The 26,396-nt window shown below is 38.5% G+C and overlaps 3 protein-coding genes across 3 annotated transcripts; all 3 read left to right on the forward strand.

Annotated features, from left to right (window-relative positions):
* The first annotated feature begins 816 nt into the window (after nt 1-816).
* Nucleotides 817-2,273, forward strand: LOC141332499 (doublesex- and mab-3-related transcription factor A1-like). Its single transcript, XM_073837634.1, has 2 exons — nt 817-1,186; nt 1,543-2,273. Exons 1-2 carry the CDS (start codon nt 817-819, stop codon nt 2,271-2,273), a joined length of 1,101 nt encoding a protein of 366 aa, XP_073693735.1.
* Nucleotides 2,274-8,895: 6,622 nt separating this feature from the next.
* LOC141331301 (histone H4) lies at nt 8,896-9,207 on the forward strand. Its single transcript, XM_073836318.1, has one exon. It carries the CDS (start codon nt 8,896-8,898, stop codon nt 9,205-9,207), a length of 312 nt encoding a protein of 103 aa, XP_073692419.1.
* A 784-nt stretch (nt 9,208-9,991) lies between these two features.
* Nucleotides 9,992-10,430, forward strand: LOC141332518 (histone H2B-like). The gene has a single exon (XM_073837649.1). The coding sequence runs from the start codon at nt 10,001-10,003 to the stop codon at nt 10,373-10,375; it is 375 nt and encodes a 124-aa protein (XP_073693750.1). The 5' UTR covers nt 9,992-10,000; the 3' UTR covers nt 10,376-10,430.
* The last annotated feature ends 15,966 nt before the right edge of the window (nt 10,431-26,396 follow it).

A 26,396-nucleotide genomic window follows, 5' to 3' on the forward strand; every position in this document is an offset into this window, starting at 1 on the left:
CGTTAACGCAGCACGTTAACGCCGATAACGGCCCACCACTAATATATATATATATATCAGACACAGATGGTTTTACTTACTATTTTTAGAGGAGTTTGCGCATGGGAAAAAAAAAAATATGCCTAAAAAAAAGCTAAAGTATTTTATTAATAATGACATCACATTCTGAAATAGAATTCTGATTACACAGAATAACCTTTTCTGTAATTGTTGTTTTCTCATTAACTCAAGAAACAAAAGACAACGTTCTTAAGCTGAATAATAATAATAATAATGCAGTTACACATAATTAACAGAAACAGTGATAAGCAGATGGAGTCTCTGACAAACAGAAGAGAGTTAATGACCATAATTACTGTGTGACTATCGCAGGAAGAGCAATTTATTATACTTGACGAAACATTACAATCCAGAAAGAAAAAAAAATGCATTAAGAATTCGCATTAAGAAAGTAAGGGTGATTTCATTCTCTCTTTGATGCACTCGTGAAGTTAGTTTATGAATGTCCAGATACGCTGGAGTGTAAAGAAAGAAGACGCGCAAATAACTATAAGAGATTTTGTGCCACATAAACCATGTGTTCATTCCCACACGGAAAATAGTCGGAATAAAGAACGAATAGAAGTTAAAGTTGAACTGATGATGATGAACATGGTGTGTGTGTGTGTGTGTGTGTGTGTGTGTGTGTTAGGGGCGTGTCGGGTGTCGTGTTTCTCTTTTGTCACCTGCAGCATTAAATCTCTGGCTCATTCACCTTCAGCAGCAGCAACACACACGCTCTCTCTCTCTCTTTCTCTCTCTCTCTCACACACAGTGATGGAGTCAAGCAGCGGGCGCTTCTCTCTCCTGGCGCCGCACCCCGCGCTCTTCCTTCGGCCGGATGACAGGACTTACCCGCGCAGCCCGAAATGCGCGCGTTGCAGGAATCACGGGGTGGTTTCGGCCTTAAAGGGTCACAAACGCTTCTGCCGTTGGCGCGACTGCGCGTGCGTCAAATGCGCGTTGATCGCGGAGAGGCAGCGCGTCATGGCTGCGCAGGTGGCGTTGCGGAGGCAGCAGGCGCAGGAGGAGCTGCAGATGATTTACCCCGCGGCAGGAGCGAGTGAGGGCGGCATGAATGTCTCCAGAGCATCGCTCATCTCCGCCGCTCCGTTTGACGCCTTCAGTCCGGACGCTTTCAAAGACGGTAGGAGCGCTGACGCTGTTTCTGTGTGCCATTTAAAAAAGTTTGTAAACCGAATCAGTCCTTCTCAGTAGATTCGCATTGAGTCCGTTTTACGTTTCATGCTAAATGTATTTAATTGGCTTTTGTTTATAGGTCATTATATGTTTAAAGAGAACATCTGCTGGTCCATATGCCACTTAGCATGAATAATGAGGGAGATTCATAGGTTTAGTAGTGAGAAAGAGAGGCTTATAGTAGTGTATTCCAGCTTTAAAGAGATCAGAAACCACTTGCACAGTTACAGTGTGAATGCCGCTGAAGAACACCATGAGATCGGCTTCCGTTTCACTGACACTATTTATGTTTTATTTTTGCAGAGAAAAACCTAAACAAGTGCAGTGTTCTCAGCGGATTGATGAATCAGGCTTTGTTCGGCCCACACACACCTGCGCTGACCCCGCCGTCGGAAAAGAGCGACCCGTTAAACGACAGCGCGTCTCCCGGATCGGATCATCTGTCGGAAAATATTTCGTCCTCGGATCTGGAGTCGAGCGGTGAGTTGGAGAAACCCAAAGAAGAAGAGCTGTCCAAAACGACCGGACGAAACCCCGGCGCTGTTCTGACAAAGATCTTCCCTCACGTCAAACGAGACGCTCTGGAGTCGGCGCTGAAGGCCTGTTCGGGAGACTTGGTGAAGGCCATCGAACTGGTGCTCAGCTCTCAGGACGTCCGGAACCCGATCGGAGACGCCGTGCCGCTGTCGGAGAACCTTCCCGTCTCACGATCGTCCACCATCCGCCTCACAGAAGCTCCACTGAGACACTTCGGCTCCAAATCGGCCTTCTCTCCCCTCCACGCTTCCTCCACGAACTGTTTCAGCGGCGACGGTTTGTTGGGGTTAAACCCTCGCTTTGCGATCGCTCCGCTGAGACTCGCTTATTCCACACCCAACTTTATTCCTCCATATCTCACGTCTGGATTTGTCCCGGCGATGTCCCTGCGGCCCCCAGTGGACTATCCGTTCTCCGGATCGCTTCGGGACCTTCCTTACCCCAAAGACACTTTCAACCCCACAGTGTTTTACTCAAGCCTCAGCCACGATAAATAACCCAAAGCTCAGTCTGGCTTTATTAAACTACAGTGTAAGAGTTATCATGATTTCAGAGGACATTGCGTTTAGTGCATTAGCAGCTCGTGGAAGTAATTCCAGTTTTATACACATATAGTTTTATACATTATTTTTTGTAAAATGTTTGTATATTTTTATGTATATTTGTTGCTTAATAAACCGTACAGAAAACTTTGTTTTATTGAGTGTAGAAACAGAAAAAAAGTATGCAAGGTTTGTCTTGTGAAACATGAATCTGGTTCTTAGCAAAATCCATTTTGTTTTTTTTTAACTCCTTTACAGGAACATCTACAGTGTTTGCAAATTAAGAGATTTTGGATGTTAAAAGAATTACCATTTACACATTTAACATTTAATGGTGTTGATGTAAATCTCACAGTGATGATTCAGTAACCGTTGACTTCAGCTGTTAGTTTACAAATTCTGACATGATCTTACATTAACTTCTCTGTTCTTCACAAAAAATTATTATTTTTTGGAATTACAGTTTTTCTGAATTGCTAAAACACACTTTTTGAAACCATCACTCATTTTCTCAAAACCTTAAACACAAATCCAAATATTCAAACTAAATTCACAGAGCCCCTGACTCTTCTGACAAAATCAAGCAATCGCTTCAACACCGTTTCACCTGTACTCAAAACCAAACAAAGCTTTCAAATCATACACACTTTAGTCAATACTGTACACACTACAGATCATTCATTAGACACTACATTAATAATGGAGAACACAGTGTCCAGCATGTAGTTACAAAACACGAATGTTTACTGTATATAGTAAGTATTTTGCAAGAAAAAACAAATACATAATCACACACTCAAAACACATACTCGAAATAAACCACACCTAAGTTTGGTGAATATATATAAAAAAGGAAAAATAGGAGATGTATATATATATATATATATATATATATATATATATATATATATATATATATATATATATATACATATATCCTTTTTTGTATATTCTCCAAACCTCTCTATACTATATACAGTATATCATCTTACTATCTATTAAGGATCACATCTTAGAGCTCAGTCAGAGCCAGATTCAACTACCTCAGCCTCAGCAAAAAACCTTCTGGTGTGGTAATCTTGCAGTTTTACACAAGAATATATTGAAATAACCACAATACAGTGTATAAAATATAAAGTGTAAAAAAAAAAAAAAAAAAAAAAGATTTGGCTGAACTCTTTGTCATTCCATGCACAAGAACATGGCAAACTATTGTGCTTTACATTTCATCAAATGACCTTTGACCTCATCGCTTTCATTTTTCTTTTCTCCTCCTCATCCTCTTTGTCTCCTACTACCAGCAATCGTTTTCCAAAACACATAATGAGCTGTGCTCTTGTTCATATCATCCTGAGATTCTGACTGGTTCACACATGGATAAATGTGTACTATTTGTGTTCATTTGCTGATTCTTCAGGTAATTATATTGGGAGTTTGTTATTTTCTAAATGAGAATATGGTTAAACCTGTGCAAATGATGGCGGTGTTGTGTAGAGTTTTGCAGAAAACACTATGTGACGTATAAAAGCAGGTGAATTGTGTTAAAAGAAAGGTGTCTTTGTTTTTAGAAATGTATAAATGGTTTGGTAAATTGGGCCAAATGAATCATTTATAGTGTGTTAGCAATCGAGAAAAAAACTGTAATGTTCAAACAGCTTTCTACTCAATTCTGTGTAGAAAACAAAATCCTCTAATCATGTAGTATTGCCAAAACAATAAAAGAGAACATTGTACAAAACATTTCATACATCAAAAAAGCATTTGTCACACAGACTTTAATCTCATCGCAGTCACTTTATCGTTTGTAATTACTACTACTAAAAAAAATATTATAAGATATAAGATAATATGTTACAGTTCTCCTTCAGAATAATAATAATTTTGTTTGTATTGTTAATTCATTTATTGAACAAATAATTAGTCTGCCTGTCCATTTATATGTTAGACTTTTAATGTAGTGTAAATGAATCCTTAATTTGACCAAAAAATTTAAAACATTCCAGATTAATATAAATAATGCAAATGCATTCAGGTATAATTTTACATGAAACATATGTAAAATAGCTAAACGCCATTTTATCAATCCAACTTAATGATTCTAATTTAACATTATATATGTGACCCTGGACCACAAAACCAGTCATAAGGTTAAATTTTACAAAATAAAATTAATATATATATCATATGAAAGCTCAATAAATAAGCTTTCTATTGATGTATGGTTTGTTAGGATAGGACAATATTTGGCTGAGATACATCTATTTGAAAATCTGGAATATGAGGGTGCAAAAAATCAAAATACTGAGAAAATCACCTTTAAAGTTGTCCAAATTAAGTTCTTAGCAATGCATATTACTAATCAAAATTTACATTTTGATAGGTTTACAGTAGGAATTTTACAAAAAATCTTCATGGAACATGATCTTTACTTAATTTCCTAATGATTTTTGGCATAAAAGAAAAATCTATAATTTTGACCCATACAATGTATTTTTGGCTATTGCTACAAATATACCCCAGCGACTTAAGACTGGTTTTGTGCTCCAGGGTCACATATTGGTACACTATACAGAAACATATAAATGCATGTTTTAGAGAAAACATAAACTAAATCACACTCGCATGCAGTCAACATTTTACCAAATTTGTTCAAACTGGAGTCACAGATACAAAACCGACTAAAACAATGTACACTAGTGAAAATACTTTTTGTGATAATATAATTATAAAATATATACTGTGCAAAATCAGTCACGGGAAACTCATCTACAAAATGAGTAAGAAACTAAGGAAAACAGGGTCATCACAGCAGGGCAACTTACATGCAGTCAAACTTGTTTGCTTTGCTTTATCCTCACTTTATTTACTCATGTGAATATCTGAAACCAATCAGGCAAAAGAGGTCTGACCATTTATCATATTAAACTAGAACTGATTTGAACAGTTGTACCTTTATTGTTTTATTTACATTTAGTGTCATTCACTACTGAGAAATGTAATTAAACCAACAGCTTCACTAAAGCAATGCTTCTGACTGAAATCATGCCATAATTACTGAAGGCCTAAAATCCAGCTGTCCTTTTAGAAATAGACGAAGGCATAATGAAGGCTATCATCAGCTCAAACACAGAAAGTGTCCTGTTTCACACAGAAATCCTTTTTATGTCAGTCTTTACTTTTGAAAATGTGGACAGAGCGCCACCTAGTGATTGAGACACACCTGGAGCTTATAACTCCTGAAGATGCAAAACAAAGAAAGATGTGTTGCCTCTTTCGTTGATATAAATCAATTTAATTTAGTTTACTCGAGCACAATCAAATGAGGAGGTCCTGTAAAACTGGGCTGTCGGTGATAGATTCATTTGTTCAAGATTGTTGTGAGACGACGGAATGAACTGCAATGAACAGAACGTGTTGAGCGCCGTCCATATGATGTCTGCTGAAGAGGAACATGAGGACAAATGAAGAAAAAAGACACAGTTCTGCTACATGTACAGCACAGATAACTAAAACTGTGTTACATGAATGTAAAAGTCTTTAAACATGGAAACAAGTTTGTCAGTACGCTTTCTGTCACCTTAACTGTTTAATTAGGCTATAGCATTTATATTTAGCTGTGTAAAAGTCTTTGAAATGCATCCATTTAGACAGCTAAATAATAAACAGAACACCCTTTAACTACTGAACACCCTGCTATTAAAAAGATTCAAATTTAAAATAAAAAGTGAAAATAAAAGGCACCATTGTCCTTACATCTCCTTGTGGGGACTTTAAGGGTCTTTTTTTGAGTTTACATTGATGATCCAGCCTCAGCTCCAGATTGATGACACATTGATCATTGGCCAGCATTGATGTGAGGAAAGGCACAAGACAGCAGGACAACAACATAAAAACAACAAATACCTATTATTATTCCTACATTAGTTATGCTCCCCATGCCCCAAAATGTGGATCGAACCAGTACCATATGTGTTTGTCAGATCAATCATGTGCATACCTTCTCTAACATTGTTTTACATTCACATTCATTCACTTCACATTCAGATTAATACTCATCCACAATTGCTTGTAAATAAGGCTTGACAATTAAACAATCTCCTATTTTATGTAAAAATTCAGTTTTCAAATTAAAGGGTCTAAATGCAATTTTCTGAAATATAAACTCGCGACTGACACCTGTGGTCAAAAAACGGAACTGCTCTTCCTTTCTGCTCGCTCTCGCAGCGCGCGCTCGTACGTGCACACTTCACAAGTCATCCGCTGCAAAGAAGTCAACATTATGTTTACAGAGGTAAGAACAGTCAAATACATATATATTGCAAACAAACTTAGTTTCTCAAACAGTATATGACACAACAAAATGCACAGTAGTGCTTCGGAGTTATATAGTAATAGTGTTTGTATATTTCAGTGTTTGTTTAGAATAGTGTGAGTGTTTTATAAATCGTAACATAAAATGAAGATAACGTGTCACAAAATGACAGAGATCTGAGCTCCCTCCAAGGCTCAAATGCGAAACCGATGTTCACTCTAGTCCTTGCTCGGCGCCGGTCGCTCTCAATCTTAATCTTTTTCAGGCACTTGTCAGGGGTTTAACTTTTTTAGTCTTCTGTGGAGTTACTGTTGGTGTCAGAGTTGTCCTGGGTCTCTTCTGTGTATTCGCACAATCCATTGTATCTATTGTACTGCTTGCGAGTGTAGGCTAATTGCTGACTAGCGGTGGTGGCAGGATGATCTGAAACGTTTAACATGAACGCGCTTGACGTCACATCCGCAGACAGCGCGCGAAAAATCCGACCCGACAGAAAATAGGAAAAATAGGATACAGGTTTATAGGTGCACCCACTGTGAGCTGACAAGGTGTCAGTATGCTCATCAGGAGATGTTTGAGTCATAAATGGTCAAATAAAAAGGCTATTGTTACGTTTATGTTGGTGAAAAAGTTGCATATAGCCTCTTTAAAATATCATAATCATTTTCTGAAGTATGCCTTTATAGAGAGTAAAATAGCTAAAAACATGATCTTTACAAAACGAGTGGGACCATAAAATTACATTAACATTTAGCAGATTTGTGTAAACTTATGGGCACAACTGAATGTGTTTAGATTTGAGAATGATGTTAAATCATAATCGTTGATAATGATACATTTCTAACTATATTCCGCCAGAAGTGTGCATGAGGGAGAGTTGGCTTTGGAGGGAAGCTCAGTGATTGGTTTAAAATCTTAATAACTCTTAAACGAAAGTGCTGGTCGCCCATTGGTTTAGAGACGTGCTTTGACTTGCAACTTCACATTTTACATAAATTGTTCGGATTATAGCTGAAAATGAGTGGTAGAGGCAAAACCGGTGGCAAGACTCGCTTTCAACACCTGCTGGTGAAGCGGAAAGCAACAGGCGTCGATTTTGTATCGATGCTCAATTGCTCTTCCTGCCATACCCGGATGTGTAGCATCGAATTGCTTGGCGAATTTGAATCGCTGAATTTTTGGAAGCGAAATAATACGCACCGAAATGTCCTGTCAAGTATCAAAGGTTGTATTGAAATTATTTAGTATTGAAATTTTGAACACTGCAATTGTTAAATTTGTATTTTAAAATAATATGAATATTTAATATTGAAATTGTAAACAATGCAATTGTGAAAGTTGTATTTTAAAATAATCTGTATTATTAACATTGAAAATTTTACAAATGAAATTTTATGTTTCCACTTGAAAAATTCACAGCCTAAATATCCACCCATGTTGAATTGCACAACCTTAAAATGCAAGCACTGTTAATACCATGCATTTTATTTCAGTTAGTGCTATACAGCACCCTGTTTTGCTTCAAAAACATTTGTCAGTATTTTACTTCCATACTCCGCTGTCATGGCTCTGCAGGAGTCCAGTGAGGCCTATTTGGTCGGTCTGTTTGAGGACACCAATCTGTGCGCCATCCACGCCAAGAGAGTCACCATCATGCCCAAAGACATCCAGCTGGCCCGCCGCATCCGCGGAGAACGCGCTTAAACCCGCAGCCGCTGCATCAGCCACATTAAACCCCAAAGGCTCGTTTAAGAGCCACCAAAATTACACTGAACGAAGGAATTAACGAGTAGAAATGAACCCTTTACATGCTAAATTTATTCTGTCTGGGTCTTCCCTTTGTGCGTTTTATGAATCCTATTTTACAATTACTACAAAGGTGATTACACAGATCATGTGCAACTTTGTCATTTAAGATCTGTTTACATTAATAAATCAAAGATGATGATATATACATTGCTTTGGTCAAAAGGATCTACCAAATACGTGTAAAAATGATGTGATCTAATAAGTCTTAGCTCACTGAATCTAGTAAAAGATTAATTTCTAAACCGAAACAGTACAAATATAGCTAGATCAGGGCTGGGATTAAATGATTGATGATCAGGGTGTCGCGCTCTAACTTTAGTGGGAGGGGTGTGTGTGCGCGCCATGTGACGCGGGAATGGTTTCAGTTAGGTCCTGTAAGCAAAAGTAAAATGCCTTCCATGAGCGTTTCTCACGTATTGTATTTTTTCGCTTGAGTGGAACAATAAGTGTTTAGACATGTCTGGAAGAGGCAAAGGCGGTAAAGGACTCGGAAAAGGAGGCGCTAAGCGTCATCGTAAAGTTCTGCGCGATAACATCCAGGGAATCACCAAACCCGCTATTCGTCGTCTCGCTCGCCGCGGCGGTGTTAAGCGTATCTCGGGTCTGATCTACGAGGAGACCCGCGGTGTGTTGAAGGTGTTCCTGGAGAACGTTATCCGTGATGCTGTCACCTACACCGAACACGCCAAGAGAAAGACCGTCACCGCTATGGACGTTGTGTACGCGCTGAAACGACAGGGACGCACCTTGTACGGTTTCGGAGGTTAAACGCCTTTAAATCAGAGATAAACTACAAACCCAACGGCTCTTTTAAGAGCCACCCACTCTGTCACATAAAGAGTGAATGTTGAAGTCATGTTGCTGATATGTGTTTTAGGTGAATGCTGACAGTAAATGTTATGAATAAGCTCGTCTTAATAAATAACAACTAAAGTAATGCTTGTGTGTTGGACCAAAGATCCAAGTGAATTTTCGAACCGAAAATCGGTTTTCAAGATTAGAGCTCACATAATGCGCGCAAATTCGGATCATGTTTATTTTTTCACATGGCGTTTTCATTTATTCATTTAGTTTTTTTTTTTTTTTTGTTAAAGCGGCATAATCAAAAGAAAACGTAATCAGATGGCAACGATACTTAAGTTAAAGCAAAAGTGAAATTGCAAGCAAAGGAGAATAAAATTATTTTTCTCTTTTCTCCAAGTTCTCTCATTGGGTTTATAAGGCTTTTAAAAATTACTCTATATGATATTTGAGACCTTTCTTATAGAATATAACTTAACAAAAAGAGCGGGAATGAAACAAAAGAAATTTAATAATGTGGGCAGAAATCGTTCAAACATGGAGTGGTGGGCGGGGCTATCATTTCACAGCTTCTGATTGGCCGTCGTTGAGCTCATGATTTTAAGTTATCCAATCACATACCAGTTTATGGGTGTGGTCTGTGAAATCACTCAATCAGAATGTTCCACATTTCTTTGCTAATTAGCATAGGTTAGTCAATAAATCCCTCTGTCAGACTCACTGCAGTCACTGATTCGTCGAAGTATCATCTAGCAGCATCATGCCTGAACCAGCGAAGTCTGCTCCTAAGAAAGGCTCCAAGAAGGCCGTCACTAAGACCACAGGGAAAGGAGGAAAGAAGCGCAGAAAGTCCAGGAAGGAGAGTTACGCCATCTACGTCTACAAAGTCCTGAAGCAGGTCCATCCTGACACCGGTATTTCTTCCAAGGCGATGGGAATCATGAACTCTTTCGTCAATGACATCTTCGAGCGCATCGGTGGAGAAGCGTCTCGTCTGGCTCACTACAACAAGCGCTCCACCATCACTTCACGAGAGATCCAGACCGCTGTGCGTCTGCTGCTGCCCGGTGAACTGGCCAAACACGCCGTGTCTGAGGGCACCAAGGCTGTCACCAAGTACACCAGCTCCAAATAGATCTGATCAAACTCACAAACCCAAAGGCTCTTTTAAGAGCCACCCATCTACTCACTGAAAGGAGTTTTCTGATTGTTATTTTCAATCTGTCTTCTGTTCCATATGTCTTTAATATTTGTACCGTTTGACTATAAGTTGCAGATTTTATACATTATGCATAATTAAAGTAGTTAACTTCAAGAACAAAAATGTACAGGTAATTCACTAAAGTCAAGATTATTTATACAATGCTTTTTACAATAAGTTGTGTCAAAGCAACCTTACAGTATTAAAATAAAGTAAAATGTCAATAATAATGCAGGAGTTCCATATTGCAACAAAGTCAAATTGGGGAGGACTCATCTGGTTCCCATGGCCTTGTGCCGGTGGCCGTTTAGGGTAGGAGTTCTTTCTTGATGATCTGTCTCTGGGGCTCATCTAGTTGACACGCTATCCGCTGACATTCAGCTGTAGGTGTTGATCCACCATCTGCTCTTGGTTTGGACTGAATCCAGGGGACTGCAGTGACCATCTGATCTGGATACGGCAAGTATAGGTCTCTGCAGGAAAGTAATGGGAGTTACTAGATCGGGGCGTTTTTAGACCATGGTACCTGATTGGCTGACGTCATAGTGACGGTAGGTTTAGGGGTGGGGTTAGGTAAAGGGAATCATTTCGATATCATGATTTAGAAACACCCAGCAGTTTGAAAACACCCACAAAATTCAGAAACGCCCACGTTTGCTCTGCAGAGACCTCTTCCTCGGATACGGACTGGATCTGGTGGCTATGGTGACCTGGGAATAAGAAACAAACAGACTAATATTAATGTAGATGCAAGAGTTCCAAGTTGCCACAAAATCAGATTGGAGAGGACTCATCTGGTTTTCGCTGTTTTGCGTCGATGGCCGTCTAGATGATGAGGTCTTCACTGATGATCTGTCTTTGATGTGGTCTCTGCTGATATTCAGGGGTCCGTTCTTCGTACCTCGCTTACTACATCCAAGATCAAATCATCGCGCTAACTATGAGCTGGCTATTCCGGTTCTCCGAACGCACCTGTTGTTGATGATTAGTATAGCTGGATGAAGTAATCTGAGATCACTGGGTGGCTTAAAAGGGGCTACGTATCGATAGTAGAAACATTGGTCGGCGAACATGTCGAAGGAGACACATTAAACTCGTAAGTTATTATATTATATTACATTATGTTATATTATATTATATTTGCTCTTCCCTTTTTTTGGTTGCTGTTATAAACAAACAAACAGATTATTTCAGAGTCTCTTTTCAAGAGACTAAAATTATATTATTTTAAAGGGAATTATATTATATTACAGGGAAGAGTCACAACAGGACCCACTAGAATATAGGAACAAGTAAAAGTGAAATATAAGAATATTCTACAGAATGGTAATATTTATCACTTATATTGCTTTTAGTCTCTTGAAAAGAGACTCTGCCCTTTTCTTGGTTGCTGTTATAAACAAACAAACAGATTTTTTCAGAGCAAAAAAAGATAGCTGGTGGTCCTGCACCCCCTCACACCCGGCAGAGGAGCTGGCCCTAGGGTTGAATGCCACTAGACCCATTGTTGAGGGCATCCCTGGGGCAGCTCTTCCTTAGACCAGCAGCACCTTCATAACTGGTTAATGAGCTTATAATTCTATTTGTAAAATATTTGGTTGTTGCCTTAATTAAAATGCTTTTGTACTTTAACATTTATTTATTTATTTTGTGTGTGTAGTTTTGCATAACACTCCATGACTTTTAACTGTTCCCAATGTGTGACTGAAGTATGCACAGTAAATTGGGATTATTATTATATATATAATTTGTTTACTCTGAAGTTCAATACTGCCTATTGGTATAAATAATTAAAAAAAAAAAGGTGTGTGTGTGGGCAGTACCACATCCCTTTGTAACACCATTTTGTTCCCATTGCACAGTGAAGCAACCCTGTCAGATGACTGTGGTTTGGAGGAAGTACCAGTAAGTGCATGCATAATTTGGCCTGAATTTGTATCTACTTGTGTACTTCTATTTCTGACTGCAGTGTGAGTTTCAGGCAGAGAGGCCTGATACAGAGGTGGACAGTCTTGTAATTAATTTTACTTCCTTTATGACATGTATTGACCATGAAATGTTGATGTTGAACTACATATATACGTCTAATAGACGTCTAACCATAGCCTGAGAATAGACGGCTATTGAACGACTACATATATACGTCTAATAGACGTCTAACCATAGCCCGAGAATAGACAGCTATTGAACGACTACATATATACGTCTAATAGACATCTAACCATAGCCCGAGAATAGACGGCTATTGAACGACTACATATATACGTCTAATAGTCGTCTAACCATAGCCCAAGAATAGACGGCTATTGAACGACTACATATATACGTCTAATAGACGTCTAACCATAGCCCGAGAATAGACAGCTATTGAACGACTACATATATACGTCTAATAGACGTCTAACCATAGCCCGAGAATAGACGGCTATTGAACGACTACATATATACGTCTAATAGACGTCTAACCATAGCCCGAGAATAGACAGCTATTGAACGACTACATATATACGTCTAATAGACGTCTAACCATAGCCCGAGAATAGACAGCTATTGAACGACTACATATATACGTCTAATAGACGTCTAACCATAGCCCGAGAATAGACAGCTATTGAACGACTACATATATACGTCTAATAGACGTCTAACCATAGCCCGAGAATAGACGGCTATTGAACGACTACATATATACGTCTAATAGACGTCTAACCATAGCCCGAGAATAGACAGCTATTGAACGACTACATATATACGTCTAATAGACGTCTAACCATAGCCCAAGAATAGACGGCTATTGAACGACTACATATATACGTCTAATAGACGTCTAACCATAGCCCGAGAATAGACAGCTATTGAACGACTACATATATACGTCTAATAGACGTCTAACCATAGCCCAAGAATAGACAGCTATTGAACGACTACATATATACGTCTAATAGACGTCTAACCATAGCCCGAGAATAGACGGCTATTGAACGACTACATATATACGTCTAATAGTCGTCTAACCATAGCCCGAGAATAGACGGCTATTGAACGACTACATATATACGTCTAATAGACGTCTAACCATAGCCCAAGAATAGACGGCTATTGAACGACTACATATATACGTCTAATAGACGTCTAACCATAGCCCAAGAATAGACAGCTATTGAACGACTACATATATACGTCTAATAGACGTCTAACCATAGCCCGAGAATAGACGGCTATTGAACGACTACATATATACGTCTAATAGACGTCTAACCATAGCCCAAGAATAGACAGCTATTGAACGACTACATATATACGTCTAATAGACGTCTAACCATAGCCCAAGAATAGACAGCTATTGAACGACTACATATATACGTCTAATAGACGTCTAACCATAGCCCGAGAATAGACGGCTATTGAACGACTACATATATACGTCTAATAGACGTCTAACCATAGCCCAAGAATAGACGGCTATTGAACGACTACATATATACATCTAATAGACGTCTAACCATAGCCCGAGAATAGACGGCTATTGAACGACTACATATATACGTCTAATAGACGTCTAACCATAGCCCAAGAATAGACGGCTATTGAACGACTACATATATACGTCTAATAGACGTCTAACCATAGCCCGAGAATAGACGGCTATTGAACGACTACATATATACGTCTAATAGACGTCTAACCATAGCCCGAGAATAGACGGCTATTGAACGACTACATATATACGTCTAATAGACGTCTAACCTTAGCCCAAGAATAGACAGCTATTGAACGACTACATATATACGTCTAATAGACGTCTAACCATAGCCCAAGAATAGACGGCTATTGAACGACTACATATATACGTCTAATAGACGTCTAACCATAGCCCGAGAATAGACGGCTATTGAACGACTACATATATACGTCTAATAGACGTCTAACCATAGCCCGAGAATAGACGGCTATTGAACGACTACATATATACGTCTAATAGACGTCTAACCATAGCCCAAGAATAGACAGCTATTGAACGACTACATATATACGTCTAATAGACGTCTAACCATAGCCCAAGAATAGACGGCTATTGAACGACTACATATATACGTCTAATAGACGTCTAACCATAGCCCAAGAATAGACAGCTATTGAACGACTACATATATACGTCTAATAGACGTCTAACCTTAGCCCAAGAATAGACAGCTATTGAACGACTACATATATACGTCTAATAGACGTCTAACCTTAGCCCAAGAATAGACAGCTATTGAACGACTACATATATACGTCTAATAGACGTCTAACCATAGCCCGAGAATAGACAGCTATTGAACGACTACATATATACGTCTAATAGACGTCTAACCATAGCCCGAGAATAGACAGCTATTGAACGACTACATATATACGTCTAATAGACGTCTAACCATAGCCCGAGAATAGACAGCTATTGAACGACTACATATATACGTCTAATAGACGTCTAACCATAGCCCAAGAATAGACAGCTATTGAACGACTACATATATACGTCTAATAGACGTCTAACCTTAGCCCAAGAATAGACAGCTATTGAACGACTACATATATACGTCTAATAGACGTCTAACCATAGCCCGAGAATAGACGGCTATTGAACGACTACATATATACGTCTAATAGACGTCTAACCATAGCCCGAGAATAGACGGCTATTGAACGACTACATATATACGTCTAATAGACGTATACGTCTAATAGACGTCTAACCATAGCCCGAGAATAGACGGCTATTGAACGACTACATATATACGTCTAATAGTCGTCTAACCATAGCCCAAGAATAGACGGCTATTGAACGACTACATATATACGTCTAATAGTCGTCTAACCATAGCCCGAGAATAGACGGCTATTGAACGACTACATATATACGTCTAATAGACGTCTAACCATAGCCCAAGAATAGACAGCTATTGAACGACTACATATATACGTCTAATAGACGTCTAACCATAGCCCAAGAATAGACAGCTATTGAACGACTACATATATACGTCTAATAGACGTCTAACCATAGCCCAAGAATAGACAGCTATTGAACGACTACATATATACGTCTAATAGACGTCTAACCATAGCCCAAGAATAGACAGCTATTGAACGACTACATATATACGTCTAATAGACGTCTAACCTTAGCCCAAGAATAGACAGCTATTGAACGACTACATATATACGTCTAATAGACGTCTAACCTTAGCCCAAGAATAGACAGCTATTGAACGACTACATATATACGTCTAATAGACGTCTAACCATAGCCCAAGAATAGACGGCTATTGAACGACTACATATATACGTCTAATAGACGTCTAACCATAGCCCAAGAATAGACGGCTATTGAACGACTACATATATACGTCTAATAGACGTCTAACCTTAGCCCAAGAATAGACAGCTATTGAACGACTACATATATACGTCTAATAGACGTCTAACCTTAGCCCAAGAATAGACAGCTATTGAACGACTACATATATACGTCTAATAGACGTCTAACCATAGCCCGAGAATAGACGGCTATTGAACGACTACATATATACGTCTAATAGACGTCTAACCATAGCCCGAGAATAGACGGCTATTGAACGACTACATATATACGTCTAATAGACGTCTAACCATAGCCCGAGAATAGACGGCTATTGAACGACTACATATATACGTCTAATAGACGTCTAACCATAGCCCGAGAATAGACGGCTATTGAACGACTACATATATACGTCTAATAGACGTCTAACCATAGCCCGAGAATAGACGGCTATTGAACGACTACATATATACGTCTAATAGACGTCTAACCATAGCCCGAGAATAGACGGCTATTGAACGACTACATATATACGTCTAATAGACGTCTAACCATAGCCCGAGAATAGACGGCTATTGAACGACTACATATATACGTCTAATAGTCGTCTAACCATAGCCCGAGAATAGACGGCTATTGAACGACTACATATATACGTCTAATAGTCGTCTAACCATAGCCCGAGAATAGACGGCTATTGAACGACTACATATATACGTCTAATAGACGTCTAACCATAGCCCGAGAATAGACAGCTATTGAACGACTACATATATACGTCTAATAGACGTCTAACCATAGCCCGAGAATAGACGGCTATTGAACGACTACATATATACGTCTAATAGACGTCTAACCATAGCCCGAGAATAGACGGCTATTGAACGACTACATATATACGTCTAATAGACGTCTAACCATAGCCCAAGAATAGACGGCTATTGAACGACTACATATATACGTCTAATAGACGTCTAACCATAGCCCAAGAATAGACGGCTATTGAACGACTACATATATACGTCTAATAGACGTCTAACCATAGCCCAAGAATAGACGGCTATTGAACGACTACATATATACGTCTAATAGACGTCTAACCATAGCCCGAGAATAGACGGCTATTGAACGACTACATATATACGTCTAATAGACGTCTAACCATAGCCCGAGAATAGACGGCTATTGAACGACTACATATATACGTCTAATAGACGTCTAACCATAGCCCAAGAATAGACAGCTATTGAACGACTACATATATACGTCTAATAGACGTCTAACCATAGCCCAAGAATAGACGGCTATTGAACGACTACATATATACGTCTAATAGACGTCTAACCATAGCCCAAGAATAGACAGCTATTGAACGACTACATATATACGTCTAATAGACGTCTAACCTTAGCCCAAGAATAGACAGCTATTGAACGACTACATATATACGTCTAATAGACGTCTAACCTTAGCCCAAGAATAGACAGCTATTGAACGACTACATATATACGTCTAATAGACGTCTAACCATAGCCCGAGAATAGACAGCTATTGAACGACTACATATATACGTCTAATAGACGTCTAACCATAGCCCAAGAATAGACGGCTATTGAACGACTACATATATACGTCTAATAGACGTCTAACCATAGCCCGAGAATAGACAGCTATTGAACGACTACATATATACGTCTAATAGACGTCTAACCATAGCCCAAGAATAGACAGCTATTGAACGACTACATATATACGTCTAATAGACGTCTAACCTTAGCCCAAGAATAGACAGCTATTGAACGACTACATATATACGTCTAATAGACGTCTAACCATAGCCCGAGAATAGACGGCTATTGAACGACTACATATATACGTCTAATAGACGTCTAACCATAGCCCGAGAATAGACGGCTATTGAACGACTACATATATACGTCTAATAGACGTCTAACCATAGCCCGAGAATAGACGGCTATTGAACGACTACATATATACGTCTAATAGACGTCTAACCATAGCCCGAGAATAGACGGCTATTGAACGACTACATATATACGTCTAATAGTCGTCTAACCATAGCCCAAGAATAGACGGCTATTGAACGACTACATATATACGTCTAATAGTCGTCTAACCATAGCCCGAGAATAGACGGCTATTGAACGACTACATATATACGTCTAATAGACGTCTAACCATAGCCCAAGAATAGACAGCTATTGAACGACTACATATATACGTCTAATAGACGTCTAACCATAGCCCAAGAATAGACAGCTATTGAACGACTACATATATACGTCTAATAGACGTCTAACCATAGCCCAAGAATAGACAGCTATTGAACGACTACATATATACGTCTAATAGACGTCTAACCATAGCCCAAGAATAGACAGCTATTGAACGACTACATATATACGTCTAATAGACGTCTAACCTTAGCCCAAGAATAGACAGCTATTGAACGACTACATATATACGTCTAATAGACGTCTAACCTTAGCCCAAGAATAGACAGCTATTGAACGACTACATATATACGTCTAATAGACGTCTAACCATAGCCCAAGAATAGACGGCTATTGAACGACTACATATATACGTCTAATAGACGTCTAACCATAGCCCAAGAATAGACGGCTATTGAACGACTACATATATACGTCTAATAGACGTCTAACCTTAGCCCAAGAATAGACAGCTATTGAACGACTACATATATACGTCTAATAGACGTCTAACCTTAGCCCAAGAATAGACAGCTATTGAACGACTACATATATACGTCTAATAGACGTCTAACCATAGCCCGAGAATAGACGGCTATTGAACGACTACATATATACGTCTAATAGACGTCTAACCATAGCCCGAGAATAGACGGCTATTGAACGACTACATATATACGTCTAATAGACGTCTAACCATAGCCCGAGAATAGACGGCTATTGAACGACTACATATATACGTCTAATAGACGTCTAACCATAGCCCGAGAATAGACGGCTATTGAACGACTACATATATACGTCTAATAGACGTCTAACCATAGCCCGAGAATAGACGGCTATTGAACGACTACATATATACGTCTAATAGACGTCTAACCATAGCCCGAGAATAGACGGCTATTGAACGACTACATATATACGTCTAATAGACGTCTAACCATAGCCCGAGAATAGACGGCTATTGAACGACTACATATATACGTCTAATAGTCGTCTAACCATAGCCCGAGAATAGACGGCTATTGAACGACTACATATATACGTCTAATAGTCGTCTAACCATAGCCCGAGAATAGACGGCTATTGAACGACTACATATATACGTCTAATAGACGTCTAACCATAGCCCAAGAATAGACAGCTATTGAACGACTACATATATACGTCTAATAGACGTCTAACCATAGCCCGAGAATAGACGGCTATTGAACGACTACATATATACGTCTAATAGACGTCTAACCATAGCCCGAGAATAGACGGCTATTGAACGACTACATATATACGTCTAATAGACGTCTAACCATAGCCCAAGAATAGACGGCTATTGAACGACTACATATATACGTCTAATAGACGTCTAACCATAGCCCAAGAATAGACGGCTATTGAACGACTACATATATACGTCTAATAGACGTCTAACCATAGCCCAAGAATAGACGGCTATTGAACGACTACATATATACGTCTAATAGACGTCTAACCATAGCCCAAGAATAGACGGCTATTGAACGACTACATATATACGTCTAATAGACGTCTAACCATAGCCCGAGAATAGACGGCTATTGAACGACTACATATATACGTCTAATAGACGTCTAACCATAGCCCGAGAATAGACGGCTATTGAACGACTACATATATACGTCTAATAGACGTCTAACCATAGCCCAAGAATAGACGGCTATTGAACGACTACATATATACGTCTAATAGACGTCTAAACATAGCCCAAGAATAGACAGCTATTGAACGACTACATATATACGTCTAATAGACGTCTAACCTTAGCCCAAGAATAGACAGCTATTGAACGACTACATATATACGTCTAATAGACGTCTAACCATAGCCCGAGAATAGACGGCTATTGAACGACTACATATATACGTCTAATAGACGTCTAAACATAGCCCAAGAATAGACAGCTATTGAACGACTACATATATACGTCTAATAGACGTCTAACCTTAGCCCAAGAATAGACAGCTATTGAACGACTACATATATACGTCTAATAGACGTCTAACCTTAGCCCAAGAATAGACAGCTATTGAACGACTACATATATACGTCTAATAGACGTCTAACCATAGCCCGAGAATAGACGGCTATTGAACGACTACATATATACGTCTAATCAGTGTTGGGTGTAACGCGTTACTTTGTAACGCGTTACTGTAATAATATTACTTTTTTCAGTAACTAGTAGTGTAAGGCATTACTCGTTTGAAAATTGTAATATTATTACAGTTTTTCCGAGCTAGTTACTTGCGTTACATTTGCCAGTAGCACCTTCATCACACTCAAGGCACACGACAACACAGAGAACAGAAGGGAAGGGGAGGGGGGCGTGAATTGAAAGTGATTGGTCTGGGTTTGGCACGAGGTATCATTAAATTGCCATCACCGATTGGTCGACACCCGGCAGCCAGCAGCAGAGCGGCACTTGCAAATAGAGACCTGCAAACCCGCGGGACCCAACGCAACAGAGTAGTGATGGGAAGTTCGGATCATTTTACAGACTCGGATCTTTGAGTCTCGTTCAGCAAAATGAACGAATCTTTTTTCGAGTCATTTTGTTCATTCCGTTCATTTTACCAAAATATAATAAAAAAGCTACGTGTTACTTCCATAACACATGTACTGCTTATACAAACGTTGATCACACTACAAACAAGACAAAACTATAATGCTATTAGAAACATAAGAGACTAATTCCTTTTTACCTGGGTCTTCAGTCTATGATTAACTCCCTCACCTCTATCTGTCCGGGTTTGAGTCGTTCGTTTCAACACGTGACAGCCCCATATTAACTTAACTAATGCGATCTGAGCCGGAAATAGAATTGATTAGTTCATCTCTCGAGTCTTTCGGGTTTGAGTCGTTCGTTCATCACGTGACAGCCCCATACGCTTAACCTATGCTGCTGGAGCCGGAAACAGAATTGATTAGTTCATCTCTCGAGTCTTTCGGGTTTGAATCGTTCGTTCATAGTTGCGCAATTGCGCATGCGCGACTGAACGAATCACTCCCGAGACGACTCGTTCTTCCCGAGTCACATTAAAGATTCGTTCAAAATGAACGAATCGTTCAAGAACGACCCATCACTACAACAGAGTGCGGCGCGGGACAAAACTCGATGGACAAGTGCGTGTGCTGGTGCGGGCGGGTAGAGACTCGTGTGTGTGTGTGTGTGTGTATATGTGTGTGCGGGATGCGGGAAAATAAAATGATTCGCGGGACTCCCGCAATATAGAAATATCTAAACATAAAATATCTAAAAAAATAATAATAATGTTATTCATCTATTGCACAAAAACAGCAAGAACAACATATATGATTAGAAAGAGCAAGAATAGGCAGTTTCGATTTAAAACTTGTTTTGCAACATGAGCAATGTAGCCATCTGCTGATTTTTGGAACGCATCGCCAATCAATGGTGTTTAAGATAGAATTCACTCACTGCTCAAAAGTTTTGAACAGTGCTGAATATTGCGTGCTTACGAATCACAACACACGTAGACCTTTATGAAAGATTAATTGTGCATAATATCCATTGTTATAAGAGCTTTATGAGATCGCGTATGCACTGGATGCACGCAGTTTAGGTCATGCTTTTTTGTTCAGAATAACATTTTTTTGTGTAAGAAAAAAAAATTTAACTAGTAATATAACTAGTAATATAACTAGTTACTTTCTCCAGGGAGTAATAAAGTAAAGTAAGGCATTACTATTTTTGAGAGTAATATGTAATATGTAATATATTACTTTTTTGAGTAACTAACCCCAACACTGCGTCTAATAGACGTCTAACCATAGCCCAAGAATAGACGGCTATTGAACGACTACATATATACATCTAATAGACGTCTAACCATAGCCCAAGAATAGACGGCTATTGAACGACTACATATATACGTCTAATAGACGTCTAACCATAGCCCAAGAATAGACGGCTATTGAACGACTACATATATACATCTAATAGACGTCTAACCATAGCCCAAGAATAGACGGCTATTGAACGACTACATATATACGTCTAATAGACGTCTAACCATAGCCCAAGAATAGACAGCTATTGAACGACTACATATATACGTCTAATAGACGTCTAACCATAGCCCAAGAATAGACAGCTATTGAACGACTACATATATACGTCTAATAGACGTCTAACCATAGCCCGAGAATAGACGGCTATTGAACGACTACATATATACGTCTAATAGACGTCTAACCATAGCCCAAGAATAGACGGCTATTGAACGACTACATATATACGTCTAATAGACGTCTAACCATAGCCCAAGAATAGACGGCTATTGAACGACTACATATATACGTCTAATAGACGTCTAACCATAGCCCAAGAATAGACGGCTATTGAACGACTACATATATACGTCTAATAGACGTCTAACCATAGCCCAAGAATAGACGGCTATTGAACGACTACATATATACGTCTAATAGACGTCTAACCATAGCCCAAGAATAGACGGCTATTGAACGACTACATATATACGTCTAATAGACGTCTAAACATAGCCCTAAAGGCTATAGTTTTAGGTTGACCTAAATAATGCAGCCTAACAATGTATTAAGTGTAAGCCAGGTTAAAGAGATGGGTCTTTAATCTAGATTTAAACTGACAGAGTGTGTCTGCATCCCGAACAGTGTTAGGTAGATTGTTCCAGAGTTTGGGCGCTAAATGTGTAAAAGATCTACCGCCTGCAGTTGATTTTGATATTCTAGGTATTATCAAATTGCCAGAGTTTTGAGAACGCAGCGGATGTGAGGGACTATAATATGATAAGAGCTCGCTCAAGTACTGAGGAGCTAAACCATTCAGGACTTTATAAATAATTAGCAAGATTTTGAAATCTATGTTTTATAGGGAGCCAATGCAGTGCTGACAGAACCGGGCTAATATGGTCATACTTTCTAGTTCTAGTAAGAACTATAGCTGCTGCATTTTGGACCAGCTGGAGTTTGTTTATTAAGCGTGCAGAACAACCACCCAATAAAGCATTACAATAATCTACCCTTGAGGTCATGAACGCATGGATTAACATTTCTGCATTTGACAGGTTTAGACATTTCCCAAAAGCACAGCAGTAATGACTTTATGACGTACTTTACCTCCAAGATAGACACTATTAGAGAGAAAATTGTAACCATACAGCCGCCCGCTACAGTATCGCATCAGATGAGGAACAATTCCATTCATTCTCTATTATAGGAGAGGAGGAATTGTATAAACTTGTTAAATCATCTAAACCTACAACATGCATGTTAGACCCTATTCCATCTAATCTACTAAAGGAGGTAATTCCAGAAGTCATAGATCCTCTTATAAATATTATTAATTCATCATTATCATTAGGATATGTCCCCAAAACCTTCAAAATAGCTGTTATTAAGCCACTCATTAAAAAAACACAACTTGACCCCTATGAATTAATTAACTACAGACCAATTTCTAATCTCCCTTTTCTGTCAAAGATACTAGAAAAGGTAGTATCCTCACAATTATGCTCCTTCTTAGAGAAAAATGTTATCTGTGAGGATTTCCAGTCAGGTTTTAGACCATATCATAGTACTGAGACTGCTCTAATTAGAGTAACAAAGGACCTGCTATTGTCAAGCGATCGTGGTTGCATCTCTCTATTAGTGCTACTGGATCTTAGTGCCGCATTTGATACTATTGACCACAACATTCTTTTAAATAGACTTGAAAATTATATAGGCATTAGTGGTAGTGCACTGGCATGGTTCAAATCGTACTTATCTGACCGTCATCAGTTTGTAGCAATAAATGAAGAGGTATCATTTAGATCGCAAGTGCAGTATGGAGTACCTCAAGGCTCAGTACTAGGGCCATTACTTTTTACGCTTTACATGTTACCCTTGGGAGATATCATCAGGAAACATGGTGTTAGCTTTCATTGTTACGCTGATGATACTCAGCTCTATATTTCTTCGCAGCCCGGCAAAACATATCCATTCGAAAAACTAACAGAATGCATAGCTGATATTAACCCTCTGGGGCCCGGGGGTGTTTTGGGGCCCTGAAGAAGTTTTGACATGCCTTGACATTTGTGCTTTTTTCAGTATGTTAAAAACATATTAATATCCTAAATCTAAATACATTGTATTTAGCACAAATTGGACTACAAAAATATGTAAGCAACATGAATGTACACTTTTAAGTTTTTGAGAAAACAATGTTTATGCGTGCATTTTGAAAAACTAAATTTTTGAAGTCACTGAAATAAGGTCATCTAACACATACAGAATATTTATTCTCGGGACTTTCGAGAATTGGATGTGGTAGGCTTGGTTTTTTTCTACCAAATGATGTGAAAATCATCTAGTTCACTTGTTTTCACAAAACAGTATATAGATTTAAATTTTTGAAGACACTTTTTGTTTAGAGTGGCTGTATGCGAGAAGGCGTGAATCATCATGAATAATGCTGTGATTTACACCTCAGAAGACAAAGACCTGCATAATGAGCCGCATAATGAGCCATTCAGTCGGATGTTGACTGAGAGGAAACAACAGAAAGAATAAAGGAAAAATGAAAGGACAAAATACATATATATTTAGTTTGAAGCGTATTTTGAATATATTTAACTATCACACAAAATAACTTGTCTTTCACTTGTGAGTGCAGTTAAACTTTTTATTAGGAACAAAAGTAATAAACACAGAAGTCAAGATGTCGAGGGTGCAATATCCAAATCACTTGCAGGAAACTTGAACACAGGAAAACGGGGAACAGCAGAAACTGCAAAGAAAACAAGTAGATGTGAGCAACACAATGATCTGACAAAGACAGAGCTAACATGGAGAAAACACATACACTACCAGCCAAACTTTTTATTATTAAAAGTTTTTTTTTTTTTTTTTTAAGTGAGCAGTTTTTTTTACATAGTAAACCTATTTCACAAAATTAGATAATTATTTTTCTTTAAAAAAGTACCTTTGACTGGTAGTGTATAGCATAGGCGTATAACAGTTAGGTGCAAATAAAACAGTGTGAGATAAATGCAGATGTAAGGTTTGTAATGAAGTGATACAGGAGAAACCATACATCTTCTACCTTTCATACAGATTACTTAAAAAGAGAATAGTAGTTTTTTATTTGAATTGGTTTATGTAAAAGTAAACATTTCAAGCTTTCTACAAGTAAATGCATTATGTCTGTGAGGCACGTAATCACTTAGATTTAGGTTTCATGCACGTTAGTTTCATTTATGTGTCTGTGTAAAGATATAACAGAGACAGTCAAGGCAGAGCGCGTGCCCTGACTGTTTTCTTATTTTCATAAAAGCACAGTGTATACAAATAAAAATATACCCTCTACAGTTTCGAATGATGTATTGGTTGTATTTGTACGATCAAAACTGACGGAGAATTTTACATTCTTTTCGGAGTTATTACAAAAGCGTGCCTCAAATGCGCCAGCGCGTTTTTCGACCAAAGTTGAAACATCCTGTCATCATGAGACATTTAGATGCAGTGAAATGAAACATACTTTATAATGTTTCACTTGCTGTAGTCAGGAAATACAGTTGACAAAAAGTCTTAACTGGTAAAATGTGTGCACATTCTATCACAGTAACAACTTACAAATATAAAAGAAAAAAACTTACTTGTGTAAATATCTCATCTGCTGGTTCACGCCATGTCTCATTTAATGTTCATCTTCTGAAGTAAGTTTTATTCCTGACAGCCCGTCTTCTTCCAGAAAGGACTAACTTGAAAGAAAAGAAACTGCTTTCTCCTTTGTTTACTGTGATGTGGGCGTCTACTTTTGGCGCGGCGCCCTCACGTGGACGATTTGAATATGAAAGACTGGAATCGCTCCTGGGCGTGATCTAATTAAAACTAATGAAGCAGACAAGAGAGACTGGACATCGTGTTGGTTTCATACGGATTACTTTATCACAGAATATTTGATTTCAATAAACATTACTTTATTTGAAAGTATAGATATCAAGCTTTCTCTAGACATATTGCTCATGTCTCTGTGTTGTGTATTGGCTGAGTTATAGTCTATTTTAATGACGCGTTTCTGAATGAAGATCACGGAGATCAACGCGGCAGACAGCACACCCTTTTTGTTTTCTTTATTTTGTAAAATCACAATATTTTTTTGGTTTTGTGAGTATATACAAATAAAAGTAGACCCTTTACAGATTCGATTGATGTACCGCTTTTATCTGTACAATCAGAAATGACCGAGTAATTGAAGTTCCTTTTGGGAAACTGCCACAAAACGCGTATACGCGTGTTTGGACCCCAGGGGGTTAAAAACTGGATGGCGAATAACTTCTTACTGTTAAATTCT

The sequence above is a fragment of the Garra rufa genome, chromosome 3 (assembly GCF_049309525.1).
Source record: "Garra rufa chromosome 3, GarRuf1.0, whole genome shotgun sequence".
NCBI classification, from domain to species: Eukaryota; Metazoa; Chordata; class Actinopteri; order Cypriniformes; family Cyprinidae; genus Garra; species Garra rufa.

Excerpts from the sequence above, each read along its gene's own strand:
- LOC141331301 (XM_073836318.1), top strand. The coding sequence starts at position 8,896 with ATGTCTGGAAGAGGCAAAGGCGGTAAAGGACTCGGAAAAGGAGGCGCT.
- LOC141332518 (XM_073837649.1), top strand. The coding sequence starts at position 10,001 with ATGCCTGAACCAGCGAAGTCTGCTCCTAAGAAAGGCTCCAAGAAGGCC.
- LOC141332499 (XM_073837634.1), top strand. The coding sequence starts at position 817 with ATGGAGTCAAGCAGCGGGCGCTTCTCTCTCCTGGCGCCGCACCCCGCG. Across the intron at positions 1,187-1,542 it reads TCCGGACGCTTTCAAAGACG|AGAAAAACCTAAACAAGTGC; the intron begins GTAGGAGCGCTG and ends TTATTTTTGCAG.